Here is a 24,706-nt window from a genome sequence, read left to right on the forward strand (position 1 = left end):
TTGGGGATGAACCTCAGCACACATGGCTCTGGTCCAGGAAACACCACAGTGCCTGTGTGATGTGATGCTACTTAGCTTTACAACCTGTCAAGCATAGTGTCATGACCAACAATCACATGAAACGACTCATGAAATGATGTGAATTCTTCATTTTCTCTTTGTGGTAGCACGGTGGTTAGCACTGTTGCCTCACAGCACAAAGGCTCTAGGTTTGAGCCCAGTGGTTGACAGGCTCCCCCACAGTCCAAAGACATGCAGGTTAGGCTAACACGGTGGCCCTAAATTGACTGTAGGTGTGAATGGGAGTGTGAATGGTTGGTTGTCTCTATGTGTCAGCCCTGCGATGACCTGGTGGACTTGTCCAGGGTGTACCCCGCTTCTCGCCCATAGTCAGCTGAGATAGGCTCCAGCTTGCCTGCAACCCCACACAGGATAAGTAGTTACGGATAACAGGTGGATAGTGAGCAGTCTTCTTGGGGGAGGAGTTACAACTGTTGCTGATGTGGAGGTCAGGGGAAGGATGTCAGAGTTCTGCTTGCAGTTACTCTTGGTCAGGGTGGTGTCAATGATAGTGTAGGTGTTAATGGGGGGGGGAATGGTAAATGTCAGTTGGAGCGTAGTTGTTGATCAAGAGGTGTGGGTTTTTATTGATAAACTTGTTTGGTGTTTAAAAAAAAAAAGGAACACAAATACTCAGATGAAAGTTAAACATATTGAACCATGTATGCAGCTGTTTCACACTTATAAAAAAAAAAAAATCAATTATTAGTACCTGAGGCAAAGTGTGTGTGCGCACATGTGCAAGAAACAGCTCCATGTTAATGCAGAATGTAAAGTAAAAAATAGTTATCGCTTGAGTGAACTGAATTGGCTGTTCATATGGCTTTCTGCAAATGTGCGTGATTTAGGATACAGGAGGAAAAATGGCTTATTTAAAAAAAAATAATCTCTTTTTCTTTTTTGTAAACAAAGAGACAAACTACATTTCATGTTGCAGTTATATTAACAGCACTACTGAAACAGTGCAGTAATGAATACAGTTTCACTACAGCATCTCCAGATCCATCAGAGAAGCAGCTTTCCTCCTCGAGGTCATCAGAGTGAGCTGAAAACACAAACGTGGAGAAGTTAGTGAACTAACGTGTGTGTGTGTGTGTGTGTACACGTATGTACGTACACACGTACCTGCTGTGAGGCGGTGGACATTCGGTGCTCAGCCTGAGTGAGTCGAGTCTGTAAGCGAGTATTCTTCTCCTGTTGCTCAGCTAACTCACGCTCATACTACACACACACACACACACACACACACACACCTTTTATTTAATATACTTTTGTCAGAAGTGTGTGTGTGTGTTACAGTAAGACTGACACTTTCAGGGAATTTGTGAAATCACAGTTTCATTTAGGACCTTCATGGAATCACTTAAAAAAAAAAAAAAAAACACACTTCTGGGAATTTCACGTAATTACCGAAAAGATGCTCCAGTTATTTTGCGAAATCCATGATTGCAATTTATTTGGAGATGATTCTTCATTATTTCAGTGATTAGGCTTCTTTAGTCAAAGATCCTACTAGATATACAGTATTGGATGTTTCATGTATAGATTCATAGGTTTTTAAAAGACAGAAGTTGTTGGAATGAACTTTATCCATAACTCATCGAGCAAGGGTTGGCTCACTGGTGTGAATAGATGCTGGCTCACTGGTGGCAGGGGGTTGTGGCTGATGAAGTGGCAGAAGATCATATTCAGATTGAAGCCTTTCTAGAATTTCAGGTGGGAGACTAGATGTCAAGCCAACTTGAGGGTCCTCTCCAAACATGGCTTTGTAGGGAGTTCAGTTGATACAGTGGATATAAAAAGTGTACACACCCCGTTATAATGATCAGGTTTTCTGGTGTAAAAAAAAAAAAATGAGACCACGATAAATAATTTCAAAACTTTTCCTACCTTTAATGTGACCTATAACCTGGACAATTCAATTGAAAAACAAACAAATCTGTTAAGGGGAATAACAAAAAAAAATAAAATACAATAAGCTGGTTGCATAAGTGTGCACACCCTTAAACTAATACTTTGTCGAAGCACCTTTTATTTTAATTACAGCATTCAGTCTTTTTGGGTTCACACTTGCCATCAATTAAAATGACTGATTAACCCCAAATAAAGTTCAGACATTTACTCCTCAGTTGCATCCTCCAGCAAAAGCCAGGGTTCACAGAGAGCTCACAAAGCATCAAAGGGATCTCATTGTCGAAAGGTATCAGTCAGGAGAAGGGTACAAAAACATTTCCATAGCATTAGATATACCATGGAGCACAGTGAAGACAGTCATCAAGAAGTGGAGAAAATATGGGACAACAGTGACATTACCGAGAACTGGACGTCCCTCCAAAATTGATGAAAAGACAAGACAAAACTGGTCAGGGAGGCTGCCAAGAGGCCTACAGCAACACTGAAGGAGCTGCAGGAATTTCTGGCAAGTACTGGTTGTGTACTACATGTGACAACAACCTCCCGTATTCTCCATATGTCTGGACTATGGGGTAGAGTCACAAGATGGAAGCCTTTTCTTACAAAGAAAAATATCCAGGCCCAGCTAAATTTTCCAAAAAAAAAATACATCAACTCTTTCAAAAGCATGTGGGAAAATGTGTTATGGTCTGATGAAACCAAGGTTGAACTTTCTGGCCACAATGCCAAAAGGTACATTTGGTGCAAAGACACTGCGCATCACCAAAAGAACACTATACCCATGGTGAAGCATGGTGGTGGCAGCATCATGTTTTGGGGTTGTTTTTCTTCAGCTGGAACAGGGGCTTTAGTCAAGGTGGAGGGAATTATGAACAGTTCTAAATACCAGTCAATTTTGGCCCAAAATCTTCAGGTGTCTGCTAGAAAGCTGAAGATGAAGAAGAATTTCATCTTTCAGCATGACAATGACCCCAAGTATACATCGAAATGAACAAAAGAATGGCTTCACCAGAAGAAAATTAAGAGTTTTGGAATGGCCCAGCCAGAGCCCAGACCTAAATCTAATTGAAAATCTGTGGCGTGACCTGAAGAGGGCTGTGCACAAGAGATGCCCTCGCAATCTGACAGATTTGGAGCGCTTTTGCAAGGAAGAGTGGACAAATATTGCCAAGTCTAGATGTGGCAGGCTGACAGACTCCTACCCGAAAAGACTGAATGCTGTAATTAAATCAAAAGGTGCTTCAACAAAGTATTAGTTTAAGGATGTGCACACTTATGCAACCAGCTTATTGTACTTTTTTTTTAATTTCTAACAGATTTGTTTGTTATGCAATTGAATTGTACAGGTTATGTGGGAAAAGTTTTGAAATTATTTATCGTGGTCTCATAGGTTTTTCCTGGTGTTTAAAAAAAAAAAATCATTTTAATGGGATGCGTACACTTTTTATATCCACTGTACCAGCATGATGAGCACAGTTCTTCTGGTGCTGAACAACTCTGAGTCCCACTGTCCAGTCCTGGGTGGTGGTGTCACTCATCCAAGCCACTAGAATGTCTCATGCCAATGTTTGCCCTTTCTATAGAGCCCTGACTTTGGGGATGTCTGGGCTTACCATGAACCATGTTGAGCTGAGGTCACAACTCTTTCAGCTCCATGATGACTTGGGCTGCGAATTCTGAGCCATTGTCGCTCTGAAGGATGGCTGGTGCACTGAAGAGGAGGAAAATATCCAACAGTTAAAAGGCGAATTCAGCAGCTCTCTTGGAAGACCTGGGCCTCGGGAAAACAAACTGGTAAACCATGATCCACTTGAACTGTCCTTGTGGGGATGACTGCATGTTGACAAGATCAACTTGACCATGAGAGTTAAATTCGCTGGACAGAACGTTGTGATGTTGGCATATGTTTGCCCAAGAGGTTTCAGCATCCTGTCATGACCACCATGGCTAGTTGCAATGTCAGCCTTGCTGATGATATCATTAGGTGTCTTCTATGGTTGCATAGTAGACTGGGTGATCTTCTAGTGCCTCACTCTTCTTAATAAGCTTCTCCACATGACCACACTGAAGTACTTCATACTTCTTTAGGATGTAATACTGGTGACGTGACTTTGGAGTGGAAATTTCAGCTGCTGTTTTCAGATCCTCAATATTCTTACAGTACACCTCCAGGCCTTTCAATTACATGAAACCTGCGACGGATAACGTCATAGGCACCCAAATTAAAAAGGTGCCCAAATTAAGGTCAAGCGCCCAAAATATGCGACCAAAAGTAAAAAAACTTGGCTGCATAAAACCCAATGTCTTGACTTTCTTCTTTAAAAACATGGAAATTAGCGAGAATTAACATGTATTTCTCGTAATTGACACAAAATCCGCACCGTTCCCATGTTGTTCCGGGTTCGTCGAACTCGACGTAAGCCTCGCGCAAAGCACGAATTCTCCATCAACGGCGATCGGCACGCCATGATTTCGTGGAGGAGCGAGACTTGCGTACCAATGACCAGAGCGGGATTTCCACGTTAGGTAAATCATCTTTCTTCTTCTTTTATATTGTTTTATGGCGGTTGGCAAACAGCTTTTAGGTGCATTACCGCCACCTTCTGGACTGAAGTGTGAACCAGAATGTTTACTACCCTATTGTGCTAAATTCTAATAATTCCTGTATCGTTTAAAAACCTAAAAATAGCCCTATATCCCACATTATCTGACCTCAACTGCAATATCTCTCTGATACCTAGTGACATATGATTTAAATCAGGTAAAAGACTGAATAAAGGAGAGCTATTCAGTATACAACTGTGTGTATTTAAGATACAGCTTGCATCTGAAATCCACACAGTTGTGCAAGTGTGGGTGGAATCAGTGACTTGGGGCTTGGTCCTCTTGTTAATGATAGTCTTAGACACTGGCCTTTCATTTAAACTAAGATCTTTTACCCGACTACATGCTGTGAATTGCGCTGCCGATTCTTGTGATGTGACTGAAAACCCTTTTGTGTCGCAGGTCTGCTACAGGTTCGTCTCTTTGATGGCAACAGTGGAGAACTTGCTTTTTCATTCCCAGGCTCCTTTCCTCCAGGCTCTCCTCAGGCCCCGACACATCTTTTAAATACTAACTAACTGTATTCTAATTATTTTTGTCATGCACATCAAGAGGGGTTAATGCTGTAGACATTTTGCAATAAAAGTAAAAATAACATTCATAGATTTCTTTATTTATTCATAACTTTGTAGCTAAAAAGGCAGCAGCAGGTTTAAACACAGAGCGCTGGGAAAACAGCACTTTGTGCGTGCAGAAAAGCCCAAATTACCCTGGATCACGACAGAAAAAGCCCAAATTCAGAAATACAGAGTGTAGCCCAAATTATGTAATTGAAAGGCCTGACCTCTGGGGCGGCACGGTGGTGTAGTGGTTAGCACTGTCGCCTCACAGCAAGAAGGTCCGGGTTCGAGCCCCGTGGCCGGCGAGGGCCTTTCTGTGTGGAGTTTGCATGTCCTCCCCGTGTCCGCGTGGGTTTCCTCCGGGTGCTCCGGTTTCCCCCACAGTCCAAAGACATGCAGGTTAGGTTAACTGGTGACTCTAAATTGACCGTAGGTGTGAATGGTTGTATGTGTCTATGTGTCAGCCCTGCGATAACCTGGCGACTTGTCCAGGGTGTACCCCGCCTTTTGCCCGTAGTCAGCTGGGATAGGCTCCAGCTTGCCTGCGACCCTGTAGAACAGGATAAAGAGGCTAGAGATAATGAGATGAGAGAAAGGCCTGACCTCTTTAGGAAGGAGATACTTCTCACACTGAGAATACTTCCTGAACAAAACCTCTTTGAATACCGTCTCAAAATTTGCGCCATTCCGCATCAAATGCAGTAATGAGAATGAATGGCGGCGCTACCCTTTATATGGTGGTTACGCTTGATTGTCTCATCTCATCTCATTATCTGTAGCCGCTTTATCCTGTTCTACAGGGTCGCAGGCAAGCTGGAGCCTATCCCAGCTGACTACGGGCGAAAGGCGGGGTACACCCTGGACAAGTCGCCAGGCCATCACAGGGCTGACACATAGACACAGACAACCATTCACACTCACATTCACACCTACGGTCAATTTAGAGTCACCAGTTAACCTAACCTGCATGTCTTTGGACTGTGGGGGAAACTGGAGCACCCAGAGGAAACCCACGCGGACACGGGGAGAACATGCAAACTCCACACAGAAAGGCCCTCGCCGGCCACGGGGCTCGAACCCGGACCTTCTTGCTGTGAGGCGACAGCGCTAACCACTACACCACCGTGCCGCCCACGCTTGATTGTAATTATCATATTAACAGTTAGTGCTTTGAAACACCACACTAAAGCAATCAGAAACAGCAATCAAAGCAGCTAATTAGGTGTGATAAACACTCGGACATAAGTCATGAAAGCTATGGATGTGATTACACAACTTTCCTGAAAGTTGTCCAGTAAGGTTGTGTAAAATAAAAAAATTATATATATGTGTGTGTGTGTGTGTGTGTGTGTGTGTGTTAGTGTTATTTACCAGCTGGTAGGTCCGTATGGTGAAATACCGTGACCGAGGTCTTGAAAGTACTGAGCGAGGCCCTCTGGGTTGAGGTCAGTATTCAAGGCCGAGGTCACAGTACTTCACCATACAGACCGACCTTAAGCTGGTAAATAATATATTTATTTTTTTCTTTACCAAATTCTAACAGAAAACGAGAGCGCCCGAAAGGGAAAACCGAGCCGAGCCGCCATTTTGAATCCTCATTCACGGCTGTAATGCAAATGGCTTCCTTCTCGGTATACAAGTGCACTTCCAGGGCAGGAAAAAAAAAAACTACATTTTGCCGCCTATGTAGTCCCCTATTTATACAAATAGGAGTCATTCAGGATTCAGCCATGTTTTTGCTCGGCGTTAGCAAGTTACAGGTTTTTAGCTTTCTCCTGAAATGTTTTCTTTAATTTCTTCTTCCTCAGGGTAGTAAAACTCGCTTTCGCTGTGAACACTCTCATTACCACTATCCATGCTGTAAAATTAATGCTATTTTCCTGAGAAATGCTGGCAAAAATTTATAAGATTTTTGATAATATTATAAATAAATCTTATAAAAAAAAATAAATGTTGACAAAAAATTCTACTATGTTGTTGTGAATGAGCGAGTCGCCAGAGGTCCGTAACCAGGGTCCGTACTGTAGGATACGGACCTGTTCGCCAGCCAATCAGAGCGCAGGATTTGATGGAAAGTGGACCGTGAAAAAAATAAATAAGTGTTACTTTCAGCGAATTCGTGAAATTCCTCAATACACAGTCTTACTGTAACGTATACACGTACCTCCAGGATCTTGTCCTGCTCTGACTGTAAATTAATCTCCAGCTCCTGACAGCGTTGTTTCTGTCTGCTTAACTCCGTCCTGAAACACACACACAGTGTTTTTCATTCTTCACCTACGCTTCTACGTAAGTGAGGTGAGGTGCGTGTTGCAGTGTGTGCGTGTGTCACCTGAGTGAGGAGAGTGTGTGTTGCAGTGTGTGTGTGAGCTGGATGCTCTCCTCCCTGTAGCGCTTGTTGTTGTTGTGTTGTGCCAGTAGGCGGTGCTGCAGTTCAGCAGTGGAGTGTTTGTTACTTTCCTCCATCTCTTTGAGCTTTGACTCCACAGCCTGCTCCCTCACACACACCTCCTGCTGCATGCGTGACACCTACACACACACACACACACAGGTCATCACATTGCTTCGGTTCTCAGATGCATAAAATTAAACTCAAGGTGTGTGTACCTGCAGTTTGGCATGTCTCTGAGCAGACACACACTCTTTGCGCAGTGTGTCCATGTCTCTGCGCAGTTGCTGGTTCTCCTGCTGCAGGTGGAGTCTCTCCTCACTCACACTGCTGCACTCTGTTCTTGTGCTCGACAGCGCCTCCCGCAGCCTGCGCACCTCTTCCTGACAGCGCAGCAACTCCTCACTCAGTCTGCACACACACAATCAGTATATTTGAGCTTCCTGTATCCAACAAGCCAAATCACTGTACTGTCTGTGTAATTCTTGATGTGTCCACTAGAGGGCAGAGAGAGAGAGAGAGAGAGAGAGAGAGAGAGAGAGAGAGAGAGCTCTTCAGGTTTACACACAACACAAGAAGTGCTAAAGACCACATTTCTCTGCTTCACAAACACCCCCCCCCCATGTGTGTGTGTGTGTGTGTGTGTGCGCATGCGTGTACACTCACTCCAGCTCCATCTTCTTCATGCTGGAGTGTGTGGTGTTGAGTGTGTGCTCCAGCTCGTCTTTCATTCTCTCTGCGTTTAAACACCTCTGATGTAGGGCCTCAGTCTTTCTCAGGTCTGCTTCGCCGTACCGACCCTCTCTATACACCTACACACACACACACTAATAATTTACATGCAAGTTTATAAAGATCTGTCTGAGATGCAGCTCATGACAGCAAATCACGACGATAGTGGAATGCCCTAAAGAGAAACGAACATCTGCACAACCACGTGTTTAACATCTTCATCCTGCTGTAATGCAACAGACAGAACAGTGTGAAACTACAAAATGTCTTACTCGTTGCTATGGAAACCTATTTGTTTTAAAAACTTTCTTGGAAATAAAACAGGACTTCAAAATTAACCTCGAGGTGCTAATGTTGTCATTGGGTTGCAGGGCTTTACATTAGCACCCGCCAAATGCGGGTAAAATTCGGCTTTGGCGGGTAATGACTTTAGTCTCACTAGCCACTTTGGCGGGTGGTTTATTCTGTGGTATGACAATATATTTTAATTGTAGTTTTCTCTGAAGGCATCTGATATAATAAACACATTGCAATGTAATATTACGCGCCTACAACTCCCATGAGCACCTGCATAAACATTCTGACACCATGTTCGTTCATTAACGTCTCAGATAAAATCAATGATACGGTAACCTGCGGTTAATGAACGAAGCAACAAAGTTGCTGACGACTGACAAGCGCACTATGTGGTGGCATATAGCTGGAGTTTCAAACCCTGCTGCTCAGGGAAAAAGGGGCAGAGATGAGCAGGGCCGCAGCAGCATTTTAAAATCACCAAGGTCCGTGATGTGCAAAGTGCGCCGAAACATTTGACATATTTAAATGAGAGGGTGAATTACATGCCACACAAGAGATCTATTCCTGAAATTACTTTTAATGGTGTTTGAACTGAATATCATCAGTTTTCAAAAAAAAATCATGTATGTGCCAAGAGTAAGAATAATTTAAGCTTGTTTAATGGTTTGATCTGGCCCAAGCAATGAGGACAAAAGATACCCTCACCATGTAGCCTATGGAACTAAGATACATTAACAATCTGGCATCCGTTACACCTACACAAAAAAAAAAAAAAATTCTGGGAAAAAAAATCAGTATACACACCACCATGTTTTAGGCAAAGTTATCCAAGGCAAACATAAGCTGAAACTTTCCACTCTATTGTTTTGGCTTATTGAATGATTTATTTTTAAAATCACAAACAAGGCAGGCTACAACTGCGCTGCTTCGAAAATGTAAATTTAACAGCTTGATGAAAGTGCGCTGATGGTTACCATGAAAACCCCGTGTCTCCTGCACTGCATTCCTCTGCCAAGTCGCGCGCTCATTCAGTTTTGTGTTCTTGGTCTCAGAGCCACGCGCACGAAACAGACACAGAATCAACGTTTAACATAATTAACAATGCACTTTTTATAGAGATGTTTTAATGTTATTCTTTATTTTTTTATCCAGTTGAATATTTAGCATACAAATGTATTTTCAGCTCTTAAAAATGACCGAGGTCCGGACCTCGGTGGCCTCATAGCTGGCTGCGGCCATAGAGATGAACAAGACACTAATAGGAAGATAAGACAGTTCAATGACAAATGGAAGTTCGGGTGAGATTGGCTAGTTCATAGCAAAACCGAAAATACCCTGTACTGTGAAGACTGTAGAAAGTCTGGCAAAGACAGGCACCAGTAATTTTAAACTGGAAACTATAAAGGACCACGAAAAATCAAATGCACACATCGGTACTATAACATCAAAACAGGTGAAGACGGCTGGTTCACTACAGGACAGCACTGCTTTCAGTCCCTGGCTGTCATGAAGTCGGCTGAGCTGGAGAGGATGGAGCTGCTGTTTAGAAACGTTCATGCGATTGGAAAGAAGTTGATCTCACCCCAGCTATCAACTTATGGCCTGCTGGAAGCCTCAGGTCACGAAGACCATTTTTCATGGACCATTCAGACTCATCTGATGATGAATGTAATGAGGACATTTAATGTCTCTCTCTACACATGTTCACACACACACACACGGTATTAATGAATAATACATAATAATACTTGATAATACACAATGCTTGCATATCAAAACATCAAATGTTTTTCAATGATAAATATTTTGCATTGGACTTTCAATATTAGAATCAGTTCAGTTGTACTGAATGTTACTTTTCATATTATACGATATTTCATATTGTAAGGGGCTTGAATTTGAGTTCAATAAACAGAATACTCTGTTTATGTTTTTGTCTGAATTGGTTGCATGTTTTCATATGGACCCTTTTCACGTGACGTCACGACAAACGCAGCCGCCATTTTGGACATGTACTACCAGTAGTTTACCACAGCCAACATTGAGGAACGGCAGCAAAGAAAGTGTTTATTTTCAGCAAGACTTCCATCATGCCACTATATTGTTGTGCACCTGGATGTAGTAACCATCAACAAACAAGGCAAGGGTTATCATTTTATCGGATCCCGGTAGATGCTGACCGACGGAGAAGATGGATAGCGGCATACCAACGCTTGTGTATTTTAAGCGTGCGCGCTCCGGAACCTCGGACGTTGGCTCCGGCAGCTATTTACACTGGATCCGGTGTAAATAGCTGCCAGATCATAATTACAGCAAACTAGTAAATACAGTTTTCTGCATCTCGCTCCTTTTTCTTTTATGTTTGTCGCCTTCCTCGCATTCAAACCGAGTTGAGCCGAAGCCCACTACATGTCCAAAATGGCGGTCGCGTTTACGAAGGTCACGTGACTGAAAAGGGTCTATAGGGAGCTACCTGAACAGCACTGAATACTTGAGTGCTACTGTAGAGATACATTATACGCTGCCATTCATAATTAAATCTAGATCTTCCGAACTTTAACGGATCATGGTGAAGAAAAAACTGCGATTTCCTGGCAACAAAATTGTGGCTAGTGAAGAGGCTGAATGGCTAGTGACTCGGGAAACCACTAGCCACAGTGGCCGGTGAGCAAAAAAGTTAATGCAAAGCCCTATTGGGTTGCTATGGAAACCTCTCTGAGCTGCTCTCTAGGGGGCATCACTAATCCTGTAGGTGTACGAAAGGTATGCAAGTCAGAGTGAGGTGTGTGTGTGCGCACCTTTTCAAGCTCCTCCTCCACCACCTTCCTCTCTCTGTGTGCTCTCTCCAGCTGACTCTGTTTATCAGAACACTCCTGACACACACACACACTCCTGTAAAGAACTGCGTGAGAGTAGTGTGTAAAGTGAGTGTGTGTGAGGTGAAATAGTCCTGACCAGCTGCAGAGCGGCAAGTTCCTCAGTGAGACGTTGAATCTGTGTGTTACACTGCTGACGCACACAGTCCACCTGCAACATAGTAATCACACACAAACACACTGATAACACACACACGCACACACTTCGCATCAGGGAAACAAGTGCATTGTGGGATACAGACCTCCTTCCTGGTACGGATGGCTGCATCCTCCACCAGCTGCTTTATCCCTTCCTTCATCCTCTCCAACTCCTCCACCCTCTGCTTCTCCCGCAGTTGAGCCTGAGAACCCCCCCCCCCCCCACACACTTTAACTCCCACACAGCACATAAACATCAGATCCCTCCTCCCGAAACTCTAATCTGTATTAAACACAGCCAAGACTCCGCCTATTTTATGTAGCAACTGACCAATCAGTGAGGTTTCTCGTAGCCCATGGGAAAACCTTTGAGATTATCGCTTTTTTTTTTTTTTGCTCTCTAAAGAGAACCAATCATTCCAGATTCTGCTTCCTGTGAACAAGAGTGTGTATGGTAATCATTATACACGATGTAGGCGGAGCCTCTGAGATTCAGACCATAACACCTGAGCTCACAAATGCCTCACCCTGTCTTTCTCTGTCTCACCTGGTCTCTCTGTAGTGCCGCCTCCTCTGCCAGCTGCAGTGAATCCCGAAGTCTCTGAAACGCTTCGAACTTGTCGTCCTCTAACGCAGCGCAGCGACTCTGCAGCTCCCCAACCTGCTTCTCCCACTGCACCTCCTTCCTCCTCACCGACTCCACCTCCTGACTTGCCACCTTCAGCCTGACATCATCATGACAACACAACTTCTCATCTCATCTCATCTCATCTCATTATCTCTAGCCGCTTTATCCTGTTCTACAGGGTCGCAGGCAAGCTGGAGCCTATCCCAGCTGACTACGGGCGAAAGGCGGGGTACACCCTGGACAAGTCGCCAGGTCATTGCAGGGCTGACACATAGACACAGACAACCATTCACACTCACATTCACACCTACGGTCAATTTAGAGTCACCAGTTAACCTAACCTGCATGTCTTTGGACTGTGGGGGAAACCGGAGCACCCGGAGGAAACCCACGCAGACACGGGAAGAACATGCAAACTCCGCACAGAAAGACCCTCGCTGGCCACGGGGCTCGAACCCGGACCTTCTTGTTGTGAGGCGACAGGACTAACCACTACACCACCGTGCCGCCCACACAACACAACTTCTCATCTCATCTCATTATCTCTAGCCGCTTTATCCTTCTACAGGGTCGCAGGCAAGCTGGAGCCTATCCCAGCTGACTACGGGTGAAAGGCGGGGTACACCCTGGACAAGTCGCCAGGTCATCACAGGGCTGACACATAGACACAGACAACCATTCACACTCACATTCACACCTACGGTCAATTTAGAGTCGCCAGTTAACCTAACCTGCATGTCTTTGGACTGTGGGGGAAACCGGAGCACCCGGAGGAAACCCACGCGGACACGGGGAGAACATGCAAACTCCACACAGAAAGGCCCTCGCCGGCCCCAGGGCTCGAACCCAGGACCTTCTTGCTGTGAGGCGACAGCGCTAACCACTACACCACCATGCCACCCACACAACACAACTTACTTTTCAAAAATAAAAGGTGGCGGAGGGGTTGGAACCCCGGTGGGGGGCCAGAGGGACGAAGTCCCCCTGAAGCTGACGGACTTTGGGCTTTTTTGACAGTGAAACTGGCCGATAAGTGGATAGGAAATGCTAAATCATATCATTTTACAAAAAAATTAACACTCTTACTGTACATACCATCTTTATTGTCAACGTGAGACTCATCTGACATTTCAGTTGAGACTGATGCGCATCCCTGAATTAATTTTTTTTTTCTCTGTGAGAAAAATAAATGAACTTCCATGCATAAACAAAATACCCAATTACAATAAATGCATACGTTTTTTTTTTTACGATACACATAATTAATGTTAATTGGGTGAAACCACTCCAATCCATGCATGAGCTGGTGCACGTGCCCGAGACTGGCACTACAAAACCACCCCGGCCTCTGTAGTTCGGGTCCTTTGACCCAGGAACCCGGAAGTCCTGCAGCAAAGAACCACAGTGAAGCAACAGGAAAATGCAGCTCTCGCCTACACGATCACAGATACGTCAAATAAAAGACCTGAACTTAACTAATGTGTATGTGTGTGTGTGTGTGTGCTGTTATATGATTACTGTACCTGTGTATGGTCAGAAAAGAGGATAGATAAGCGTAACCGCAGCACAATAATGCTACAAGCAACCTGCAGTTATTTAGCTGCTGGCTAGCTGCAGTATGTAGCTTCCAACGTTACTATGTGTCAGTATACACTATCGTTCAAAAGTTTGGGGTCACCCAGACAGTGTTGTGTTTTCCATGAAAAGTCACACTTTTATTTACCACCATAAGTTGTAAAATGAATAGAAAATATAGTCAAGCCATTTTTCTGGACATTTTGAGCATTTAATCGACCCCACAAATGTGATGTTCCAGAAACTCAATCTGCTCAAAGGAAGGTCAGTTTTATAGCTTCTCTAAAGAGCTCAACTGTTTTCAGCTGTGCTAACATGATTGTACAAGGGTTTTCTAATCATCCATTAGCCTTCTGAGGCAATGAGCAAACACATTGTACCATTAGAACACTGGAGTGAGAGTTGCTGGAAATGGGCCTCTATACACCTATGGAGATATTGCACCAAAAACCAGACATTTGCAGCTAGAATAGTCATTTACCACATTAGCAATGTATAGAGTGCATTTCTGATTAGTTTAAAGTGATCTTCATTGAAAAGAACAGTGCTTTTCTTTCAGAAATAAGGACATTTCAAAGTGACCCCAAACTTTTGAACGGTAGTGTAGTGTAACGTGGTGCGGTGTAGTGTAACACAGGCATAGACCCGTATTCATTCGTTTAAAGGTCTTCTGCGTGTTAAATAGATACAAAATTATAATAAAGCCAATACTTTACGATTTATTTGTTGTATACCGATGAATTTACGCCTTTTTTTTGGCCATGGGAAGGGTGACGAGCCAGAATCATAACGTGGCGGTGCGCCACTTTAAAAGCGCCCGTGGAGAACACTGGTGTGTGTGTGTGTGTGTGTGTGTGTGTGTGTATACGTGCCTGCCTTCTATCTGGTTCAATGCCGTCTGTAGCTGCAAAAGCCTGCGATCAGATGCTTCCTCTCTCCCATGAGCTTCCGCTGCATCCTCCTCCTACACACACACACACACACACACACACACACACACACACACACACAATCAGTTCTCACTGACCCAGATGTACTGGTCAGCTATCAAAATAAAGAAGTACATAAAACACACACACCGTGCGCTGCATCTGGTCCTGAATGTTCTTCATGAGCTTCGTCATCTCGTCCACTTTAGCTGTAGCTGTCCTGAGTTCCTGCTTCGCCTGCCTGACACACACACACACACACACACACACACATTAATCAGATTGCGGTGTAATCGCAGGTAGAGAGCTCACCTGTGTCCCCGCTTACCTAAGTTGATTTCGTAGCTCCTCCAGTTCACTGCTCTGCTCTGTTACAGTCTTCAGGAGCTGTTCGTTCGTCTGCATGTGACACAAGAGACATAAGCATCTGCCACACACCCACAAGATACTGTAGGAGCAGTGTAGAGAAGAGGTGTGATAAATAAAGAGAAGATGGAGAGAAACTCCGCCCACGTTTGTTAAATATTTATCTCTGGTGTAATATTACTCACAGGACGACTCAGTGTGTGAGACACGACGCTAAATAAAGCGGATTCTCACTTCAACAGATGGTTTTCGTGTGTGTGTGTGTGTGTGTGTGGGGAGTATAAATTACAGCAGCACAGAGGGTGTGTGAGAGACACGAACACACTTCACACCCTGTCCAATAACACCAGTTTATTTATTTATTTTATAAAAATATCTAATTAATAAATGAATGAATGTGTGGAAATGTGCTGAAAGTGGGTGGAGTCTTACCAATTCCAGGGTTTGATTTGTCGTCTGAAGTTTCTGGGCGTGGTGTTGGAGCTGGGCAATCTGATTCTAAAAATAAATACATTTTTCATTTATTCAGAACAAAACACTCAGATTTAAACATTTTATTCTCGTGTTAATTATTTATTAAAAGAAGACTGGTGTTTAATCAGAGGCAGTGTTTTACTTCCTCCCTCTCTCTCACTCACTCAATGAAGAGGCGCCCTCTAGTGGTGTTGCTGTGAATATACACTATATTAACACCATCTAGTGGTCAAACCACGCACATGCATGATGCAGTGTGTGTGTGTGTGTGTGCGCGCATCAGAGGCGGACAGTAACAAAGTACATTTACTTGAGTACCGTATTTTTCGGACTATAAGTCGCACTTTTTTTCATGGTTCGGCTGGCCATGCGACTTATACTCCGGTGCGACGTATATATGTTTTTTTTTTTTTTTCACCGCGGAATAACTGGAGCTGATGCTGAGTCTGACGACAGCCACGCAGAAGAAGAGGAAACGGCGCTTCGTCTGCCGCTGGAGTTGGCAGAGTTGTTCAGAAGCGACACCGAGGATGAGGAATTCAATGGATTTGCTGATTTGGAGTGAAATCAGCAGCTTGATAAACTTGATTGACCTGTGTTTTATTATTAATGACAGGCCTATAGTTATTTAAATAGTTATGTAGTGATTTTAGGCAGTGCTTAATTTGTGAAGTGGGAGGTCCCGGAACGCAGGAGGTGGGTGGGTCCGGCGACTCAAAAAAAAAAAAAAAGGCAGGGGATGGTTTACTATAACTTTACGCACATGCGCTTATTGTGTGTGTAAAATAATAATAATAATATCAGACATTATGATCTTAGAAAACGCTTTAGTGACAAACAGTTACAGACAGTAATATGTCGTGATATTATATTATAAAATATTAATTTTTATTAGTCTATATATTAAATTATATATTACATTTATCTTCTAAAATAACAGACTGTACTCATCACAACCGGTTTATTTCACCATTGGAGATCAGATCACACAAGACATGAGTTAAATGACTCATTTCAAGGATTTAAGTAGGGGATTTAAAAGCGGTTGTTGTTGTTTTTTTTCACTAGACGGTTGTTTTTACTACCGTACCTGTCTTTGGAGATGATATACCTATAGCCTACTTGACCTCTGATTTGATGAAATAAAATTCGACAAAAATGAAGAATGACACTCCTCGATGATGACTACAGCTTTAATAACACAGATGAAAGAGCCATGGGGCGATAATCAGCCCTACCGGTAAAAATATTCTAAAAGCAAACTGATTAATGCATCAGTAATAGGCTACTAATATTAGTTATAATAATAATAATAATATAGGCTATTAGTAATAACGATAGTGATAGTATTAAAGATAGTAGTAGATATTTAAAATAATCAGACTAGGCTACTTACAGGGCAAAGGGCGCGTTATCACTGCTCAGCTGTTCGTTTATTAAATAAACAATGCAGTCGCGCAGTAACCACGCGACGCTTATCAGATACAATCACAGATTCTATGGATAGAATAACCCTTCAAAAAAGTGCGACTTATAGTCCGGTGCGACGTATATATGTTTTTTTCATCTTCATAATGCATTTTTTGGCTGATGCGACTTAAACTCCGGAGCGACGTATAGTCCGGAAAATACGGTATCTGTACTTTATTTTTTTTTGGAAACTTATGACTTTAACTTCACTACATTTGAAAGACAAATATCGTACTTTTCACTCCACTGTGTTTCTATCAAGGTCCTCGTTACTCGTTACTATGAAGCAGCTTTGAAAGTGGATGTTTTTTTCTTTTCTTAAACGTGATTGTTTTTTTTCACAGGTGACACTGAGACAGCCGATCAGTAATCACTAGGGTCACGTCACATCCATAGACTGTATGCGTTATTTAAACACGATCAGTTGATGGCAGAATGGAAGGAGGCGGTTCTTCTGGGGAATGCACGCACCCACGGCTTTACCTAGAACCCATGTTTCAGTTTTCTGAAAGGATTAAAGATTCATTTCAATTTAAATGTTTGCTTTGTTTGCCGAAAACTAACCACATCACGGCCTATAAAAACTCGCCATCCGACCTGCCGAAGCATATTAAGGTATATAAACATTTTATTCCAAGAGAAAGCTTGCAGCGAAGTTGTCTGTGCTTTTAGAGCTAGTGATAATGCTGCAATAGCTATGCAGTCTGGTTAGTCAAATGACTTTCTATGGATTTGCCCGCCAAGTTGCCGTAGCCTTGTCCACAGCTAACGTTAACACATAGCTAGTTAACTTGGACACTGTTACTTAGCGTGTAAAAATGGAGTTACGCTAACATGAATCACGTTAACTTATCTGAAGTCCTTTCAGAAATATGTTTGAGCATAATCTTGCCAAATAAACAATGTAGAAATGTTTCTTTTCTAGTAGCGTTAGTTACCCAATATGACTTCGAGTTTGAAAAGAGTTTGCTAGAAGTCAGGTGGAGCTTCACTGACTAGCTAGTTTAACGTTAAACCACCATGATGCACAGCATGCGTTCATTTTGTGAATTCACATTTCTGTCTTTGGTAACGGCATTAGGTTTTGTAAGCGTTGTGGCAATAATACAACGATGTGTTGACAGAAAATGTACTTTTAATACTTCAGTATTTTTAAAAGCAAGTACTTCAGTACTTTAGCTTAAGTAAAAACTTGACTGGACAACTTTTACTTGTATCGGAGTAACATCTGACCAGTGGGATCTGTACTTTGACTTAAGTAATGAAGTTGAGTACTTTGTCCACCTCTGGTGTTTATATACTACTGAGGACCAAATGCCTCCACAAGGATAGTAAAATCTGACCATTTCGACCTTGTGGGGACATTCAGATGGTCCCCACAAGGAAATTGCTGTTTTGTTTTGTACACAAAAATAAATGAGCCAAAGAGTTTCCTTTTCATTACTAAAGGTAAGGGTTAGGTTGAGGTGCAGGCACAGCATTAATTAACTGCAATAATAATAATTATGTCAATGGAAGGTCCTCACAAGGATAGTGAGACAAATCTGTGTGTACGTGTACACACCTGTGTATGTTGGTGTTGTGCAGTGTGTCTGTGTTCGTCTCTCATGGTGGTCTGGTAAAGTTTCTGCAGACGATCCAGCTCCTGAGAGGTGACTCGCCACATCTGTACTGCCTTCTCCTTCTCCTACATCATCCAAACAGAGAACACACACACAACCTCAAAACACACAAAAAAGTTTCATTTACACTCCTGATTGTTCTCCCTGATCCCTCATTAAACACAGCAGGCGAGTGAAATAAGCCCCGCCCCCTCACCTCTCCGACATCATGATCCCCGACTTGATTGCAAAACACAACCTCTCTCTGATTTCATTTACAAATAATGAAAATTAAACATAATAGGCTGGAAGATCATGTTTCTTTCTTTCTCTATAAAGAAATTGCTTGTAGTTGCTCTTTTCGCGAAAGAGAAACTTGGAGTGAGGAAAAAATAAAAACAAAAAAGGTGAAAACAAGAATCAAGAAAGAAGGAAATGTAAGGGGGGAAAATAAAACAAAAACAAACAAACAAACAAAAAAAACCTTGTTAAAATTAGGGTTAATACAGGAGTCAGTGGAGATTCCTCACAGCACACGTTACATTAGGAAGATCAGACGCTCTCTGGACGGGCTGTGAAAACCGTGCATGCAGACACTCATCTAAGCTTCCAAATCTGTTATTGCTTAACTCTTGAATATTTTCTATCATGAATACGATCATGTAAGGATTGTTGAAGGTGGGTGGAGCACAGAAGCACGGCAGGCCAGAACTGAGTGTTACAAACAAACTTTTTATTTTAGCTTTTCAGCTTTCCCTTTCACACTCTCCCAATCCGACACGCATGCACACAAGTGTCCAGGTTGGGGAGAGCTCCCTTTCTCTGCTCTCTCTCTCCTTTTAAAGGGCGCTGTCACTGGGGGAGACACACAAACACAGGTTAATTCACGTCAGGTGCAGTGATTCTGCCACTTACCTTCCCTGACTCTGCCCTCCATTCACAGACCGACGCTTGACCACGCCCCCGCTGCCACAGATCACTAAAAAGTGTATAATCTCTGCTTTCCAAAGAAATGTATCTTGTTAAGATCTGTTCAATACTTTGGGAGTAACGGCAGGTTGAAGCTGGTACAACAGAGTAAAAATTCTCTGCTCGCGGGACATCAGGAAACTACCGGTGCTTTCTGAATCATGGCAAAGCAGTCAGGCTCTCCCTCTCTCAGAGATGCCAACCTTTCAATAAACAGATCTGTAGTCCGGGGCCGAAGAATCGATGGTTACGTATGTAACCGCAGTTCTATGAATTTCGGATGACCGCCAGAGGCGGTGCTTTAAGCACCCGGATGTCCATCACATGCACATGCAGTTCGAGTGTGTATACCAACAAAGTCGCTTGCGACAGGGGTGACGTATGTCACTGCACCGGTACTTAAGGTGCGTTTACCCCGGAAGCGTTCTCTTGGCAGTCTTCTCATCAGCCTTCTGAGTGACGGCCAAGCTCTGGCGGTCATCCGAAATTCATAGAACCGCGGTTACATACGTAACCATCATTCTATTTCATTTCTCCTGACCGCCAGAGGTGGTGCTTTAAGCACCCGGATGACTAATATCAACAGGGTCACAAGGAAGACCTATTTACCCTACGAATGGCTGAAAAGGGTGGCTGTGGCCAGTGGATTGTGCATGGCCACATTAACCCTATAAAACCTTGCAAACATGCAAGTTGAGACCCACGAGGCAGCGGCGCAGATATCAGAGAGTGGAACTCCACGTAGAGCCGCCCATGATGCAGCCACATTCCGAGTGAAGTGGCCTCGGATGTGGGGAGGGACCGGGAGGCTGCTGCTAATGGCCTCCACGGTCCAGTTCGACAGTCTGTTTGGACAACGCGTGGCCGCGCCTATGTCCAGTGTGACCCACAAACAGTGCATCTGACTGCCGAAATGCAGCAGTCGCTTCAATGTATGCCCTCAGTGCTCGAACTGGGCAAAGAAGGACGTGACCTTGGCCCTGCTCATTCTCCTCAGGCGGTGGTCTGAAGGCTTCCAGGCTGAGGGGCTGATTGGTGTACGAAGAGGAGAAGTTCTTGGGCATAAACGAAGGATTAGGCCACAATGTTACACCCGTGCCATCGGAGCTCCATTGTAAGCACTCCTGGCTGATAGACAGGGTGTGTAGTTCACCCGCTCTCTTAGCCGACGTCATAGCTAAAAGGAATGCTGTCTTTAAAGATAGCCACTTGAGCTCCGTCCCCTGTAGGGGCTCAAATGGAGGTTTACACAGTGCTCTTAAAACCAGAGGCAAGTCCCAAGCTGGTCTTGGACTGTGTTGAGGGGGTCTTATGCGCTGAGCACCTTTAAGAAAGTGGCTCACCCGTGTGTGGGATCCCACAGTCAGCCCATCTAGCCTGTTGTGCATTGCGGATACAGCCGCTACATACACCTTGATGGTGGAGGGTGCAAGGCTCTCGTCCAGAGGAGACTGTAAAAAGCTGAGAATCACTGGTATCGGGCAACATGATGGTTCCTGATGGCGTGCTTGGCACCAACTCACAAAGAGCTTCCACCTATTGGCATAGAGCGCATTGGTGGAAGGTGCGCGGGAACACTGGATGGTCCGCACAACGGTCGACTCACATTCTGCTAGCAGTGGGTCGGGCCCTTCAGAGGCCACACCCACAGCTGCAACCGTGCTGGGTTCGGATGCCAAATTTGACCTCCCATCTGTGAGAGGAGGTCCATCCGTGCAGGGAGACCCCAAGGCTCCTTGCAGCAACCCGTACAGGGTAGGGAACCAGACTCTCCCCGCCAATAGGGGGCTATCAACAGCACCCTGTGACCCTCCTTGAGGATCCTCTCGAGAGTGGGCAGAATTAGCAGGAGTGGTGGGAAAGCATACAGGAGCTGCTGTGGCCACTCGTGTGCCAGTGCATCTTGGCGCGAGGGGCTTGGCGTTTCTTTCAGTGTAAACTACAGGGGACAATGTGTCGTGGCCTGGGAGGCGAAAAGGTCCACCTCTGCCCTGCCATATCGCAGCCAAATACTCTGCACCACTTCCGGGTGCAGCTTCCACTCCCCCGGATCGGGGTTCTGTCGTGACAGAAGATCTGCAGCAGTGTTCCTCACTCCTGGTGAATGCAATGCCCTCAGGCTCACCAGACGAGGGTAAGCCCATGTCAGTAGGTGCCAAGTGAGCTTTCAGGGAAGGTAGTGACCTGGTGCCACCCTGGTGGTTTATATGATAGACCACAGATGTATTGTCGGTCTTTATAAGGACATGCCGACCCGCTAAAACCGGACAGAAATGTTTCAGGGCGAGCAGCCAGCAGCTCTAACACATTGTGTTGTCCCCGCTGTTGTGGGGCCCATATGCCCCGGGCAGTCCTGCACTGCCACACTGTGTCCCAGCTGATCAGTGATGCATCGGTGGCGACTACTTCTCTGCGAGAGGGTATGGACCCCATGGGGACCCCCCGCGTTAGAAAAGAGCCTTCTCTCCATGGGTGTAGACATGAGGAGCAACTGGCCGTGATTCTGACTGGCCTGTGCCTGTGATGTTGTGGATGTAACCCAAGGCTGTTCATCCAGATTTGTAGAGGCCTGAGTGTTAGGAGGCCCAACGGAACTACCGACGAGGCCGCGGTGAGTATACCTAGTAGTGTCTGGAAAGACCTGAAGGTCAGGGTTCGTCCCTTCCTGAAGCGATGTAACCGTCGGACAATATCGCTCACCCGTCGCTAAGACAGGGTTGCCTTCAACAGCTGAGAATCCAGCTGAAGGCCAAGAAAAACAGTCTTCTGGCTGGGTGTGAGGGAGCTCTTGGCGTGGTTCACCCTGAGCCCAAGTTTGGTGATGTGAGAAACCAGCACGGCTGGGTCGCTGAGCGCATCTACCATTGACTGAGAACAAATCAACCAGTCGTCCAGGTAGGGGGAGGATACGCATTCCCCTGCTCTGAAGTAGGGACAGTGCTGCCGCGATGAATCTCATAAAGATTCTGGGAAGTATGCATCCTTCAGATCGATGGTTGTGAAACAATCGTCCCGTCTGATGCTGTTTAAGACGTCACATGTGCGCAGCATACGGAATTTGAAGACCTTGAGGTGGTCGTTCAAATGTCTCAGATCCAGTATGGGGCGAAGCCCACCCCCTTTTTTTTTGGGGGGGGATGATGAAATAGGTGGAATAAAAACCACTGTTTTGTGAAGGTGGATCTAATGGCTCGATGGCACCCTTTTCCAGGAGGGTCAAGACCTCCTGGCATACTGCCAGAGCTTTCATTTTGACCCCTTGAACTCTCGGCGGTCGGCATCTGAATTGTATGCTGTAACCCTGAGAGAGGGTGGATATAACCCAGGGGTCCGATGTTACCACTTCCCAGTAGGCAAGTTGTTGACTGGTGAAGTGTCCGACCGCCGGAGTGGAGTAGTCAACGTCTGCCTCCACGCCCCCTATGGGGGGGGAGGGAGTGGGAATTGTACCCCGATGTGCCTGTGCGGCGGCACCAAAGAGCTGTCCCGGAATCACTGGGAGAGTGCGGAGGGCCCTCCTGCAGGGATCTGAGAGTGGTGACTGAGCCAACCATACCTGACGCCTGGCAAGAGTTAAAGACGACATTAGCCTGCCCAGCTCCCTGGACATGAAAGCAAATGCCTGCAGCTAGGCCTCGCTTAGGCTTTGCAGTGATGGGTCTGCTCCAGAAGACTGAAGAGCCTGAGACTGGGCCAGGATCAGGTGAGATAACGAATTGCCTATGCATGCAGCCCATGCTGCAGCGTCATAGCTCTTCCCGATGAAGTCATCGGTCAAACGACATTGTGGCTGTGGACAGCGAGCGTCGGGTCTCAACGCCTCCATGCTGACCAGACCCTGACTGGACGCATCCTGTATCTCTACAGCTCCTCAATAAAGGGGGCTGAAGGTGGAACAGTGAAAACAGCAGAGAGGGGGGTCTAAAAAAGGCACTCTGCATCCGTACTTCAGATGGTGCCGTGTCCAACCCCAGGCGCCATTTTTAATCGCAGGCTTGACCATAGTGGAAAGCACGTCCACGGTGCTGTCCCCAGAAGCTCCGCGGCTGGGGACAGCACCGGAGGCTGTGGCTCAGGAGGAGTAAATGAAGCAGCAGAGGCGAGAGCATCAGCAGGCCGTGCTTCAGGCGGTTGTAGGTTATAGAGCAAAGCCTTAATCTCAGCAAGCTCTGAAGGACCACAATGGAAATAAGTATTTTTACTTTTGTGTTATCCTCCGTAATATTTATATTATGTTTACATGTTATGTATGTTTTTATTGCGAAATAAATCAATACAATACAAAAAGAGCCAAGGTGCCCACTTGTTGCGCCAAGGGGTCCACCTTCTGGTACTTGGGCCTACAGGGAGTCTCCCGTGACGGCTGCTTAGGGCGCTTCCTAGACTTAGGAGGCAGAGCGTAGTCGCTCGGTGCTGGGGGCAGTCGAGAGCCTAAACTGCTTTCCAGCTGAGCAAGCCTAGCAGTGCGTCAAGCAAAAAAACCGAAATATCCGCGGCGGAGTCAGGCGAACATACTCACCCAACCGCGTTCAGGTAATCAGCAATCAAAGCTGAAATAAACAAGCTACAAGGCGAGAAAATACCCATATGCTCGCGGTGAAACTGAAACTTATAATTAGAGGTTGCTGGCTGCCGAAGTCCGAGTGGACTCACTCATAACCGGTTTAGTTGAAAATACTTTACTTACCTTAAAGCTTTGAGACAATCAGCACATAAACATGACCGCTGTTTATTCTACTTACCTAAATATGGATTAGGTGACGGTAAACAAGCAGTGTCGAAGTACCAATACAGAGCCAAGCAACCAAAATGAAATATCCGCGGTGGAGTCAGGAGCGAACACGCTCACCCAGCCGCGTTTAGGTAATCAGCAATCAGCTGAAGTAAACATGCTGCAGTGCGAATCAGAAGCGCACACAAGCACCAATTAAGTATCATACTTGCAACAAAACGATACTTATTAGATCGCTACAAGGAGAGAGAACACCCCTATGATCGCGGTGAAACTGAAACTTATAGTTAGAAGTTGCTATCTGCCGAAGTCAGAGTGAACTTCACTCAGCAATCAGCTGGAGTAAACAAGCTGCAGTGCGAATCAGAAGCGCACACAAGCACCAAATAAGT

General features: G+C 44.9%; 1 protein-coding gene across 3 annotated transcripts in view; it reads right to left on the reverse strand.

Moving 5' to 3' along the window:
• Positions 1-620: 620 nt before the first annotated feature.
• The window catches only part of sclt1 (sodium channel and clathrin linker 1), a 49,138-nt gene continuing 25,052 nt past the window's right edge, over positions 621-24,706 (reverse strand). For 2 of the 3 annotated variants that reach the window (XM_060916801.1, XM_060916800.1), the window contains exons 8-22: positions 18,577-18,699; positions 15,501-15,566; positions 15,031-15,101; positions 14,853-14,943; positions 14,646-14,737; positions 12,118-12,295; positions 11,675-11,773; positions 11,512-11,583; positions 11,355-11,429; positions 8,194-8,339; positions 7,746-7,938; positions 7,471-7,667; positions 7,303-7,381; positions 1,186-1,281; positions 621-1,105 (exon numbers count right to left, since the gene is read on the reverse strand). In XM_060916801.1, the coding sequence (XP_060772784.1) occupies positions 1,046-1,105; positions 1,186-1,281; positions 7,303-7,381; positions 7,471-7,667; positions 7,746-7,938; positions 8,194-8,339; positions 11,355-11,429; positions 11,512-11,583; positions 11,675-11,773; positions 12,118-12,295; positions 14,646-14,737; positions 14,853-14,943; positions 15,031-15,101; positions 15,501-15,566; positions 18,577-18,699 (1,638 nt within the window). In that variant the 3' untranslated portion in view covers positions 621-1,045. The remainder of the gene's footprint in view (positions 1,106-1,185; positions 1,282-7,302; positions 7,382-7,470; positions 7,668-7,745; positions 7,939-8,193; positions 8,340-11,354; positions 11,430-11,511; positions 11,584-11,674; positions 11,774-12,117; positions 12,296-14,645; positions 14,738-14,852; positions 14,944-15,030; positions 15,102-15,500; positions 15,567-18,576; positions 18,700-24,706) is intronic. The other variant, XM_060916802.1, reaches the window with a different exon arrangement.

This window comes from Neoarius graeffei, chromosome 3, assembly GCF_027579695.1.
Source record: "Neoarius graeffei isolate fNeoGra1 chromosome 3, fNeoGra1.pri, whole genome shotgun sequence".
Taxonomy (NCBI): domain Eukaryota; kingdom Metazoa; phylum Chordata; class Actinopteri; order Siluriformes; family Ariidae; genus Neoarius; species Neoarius graeffei.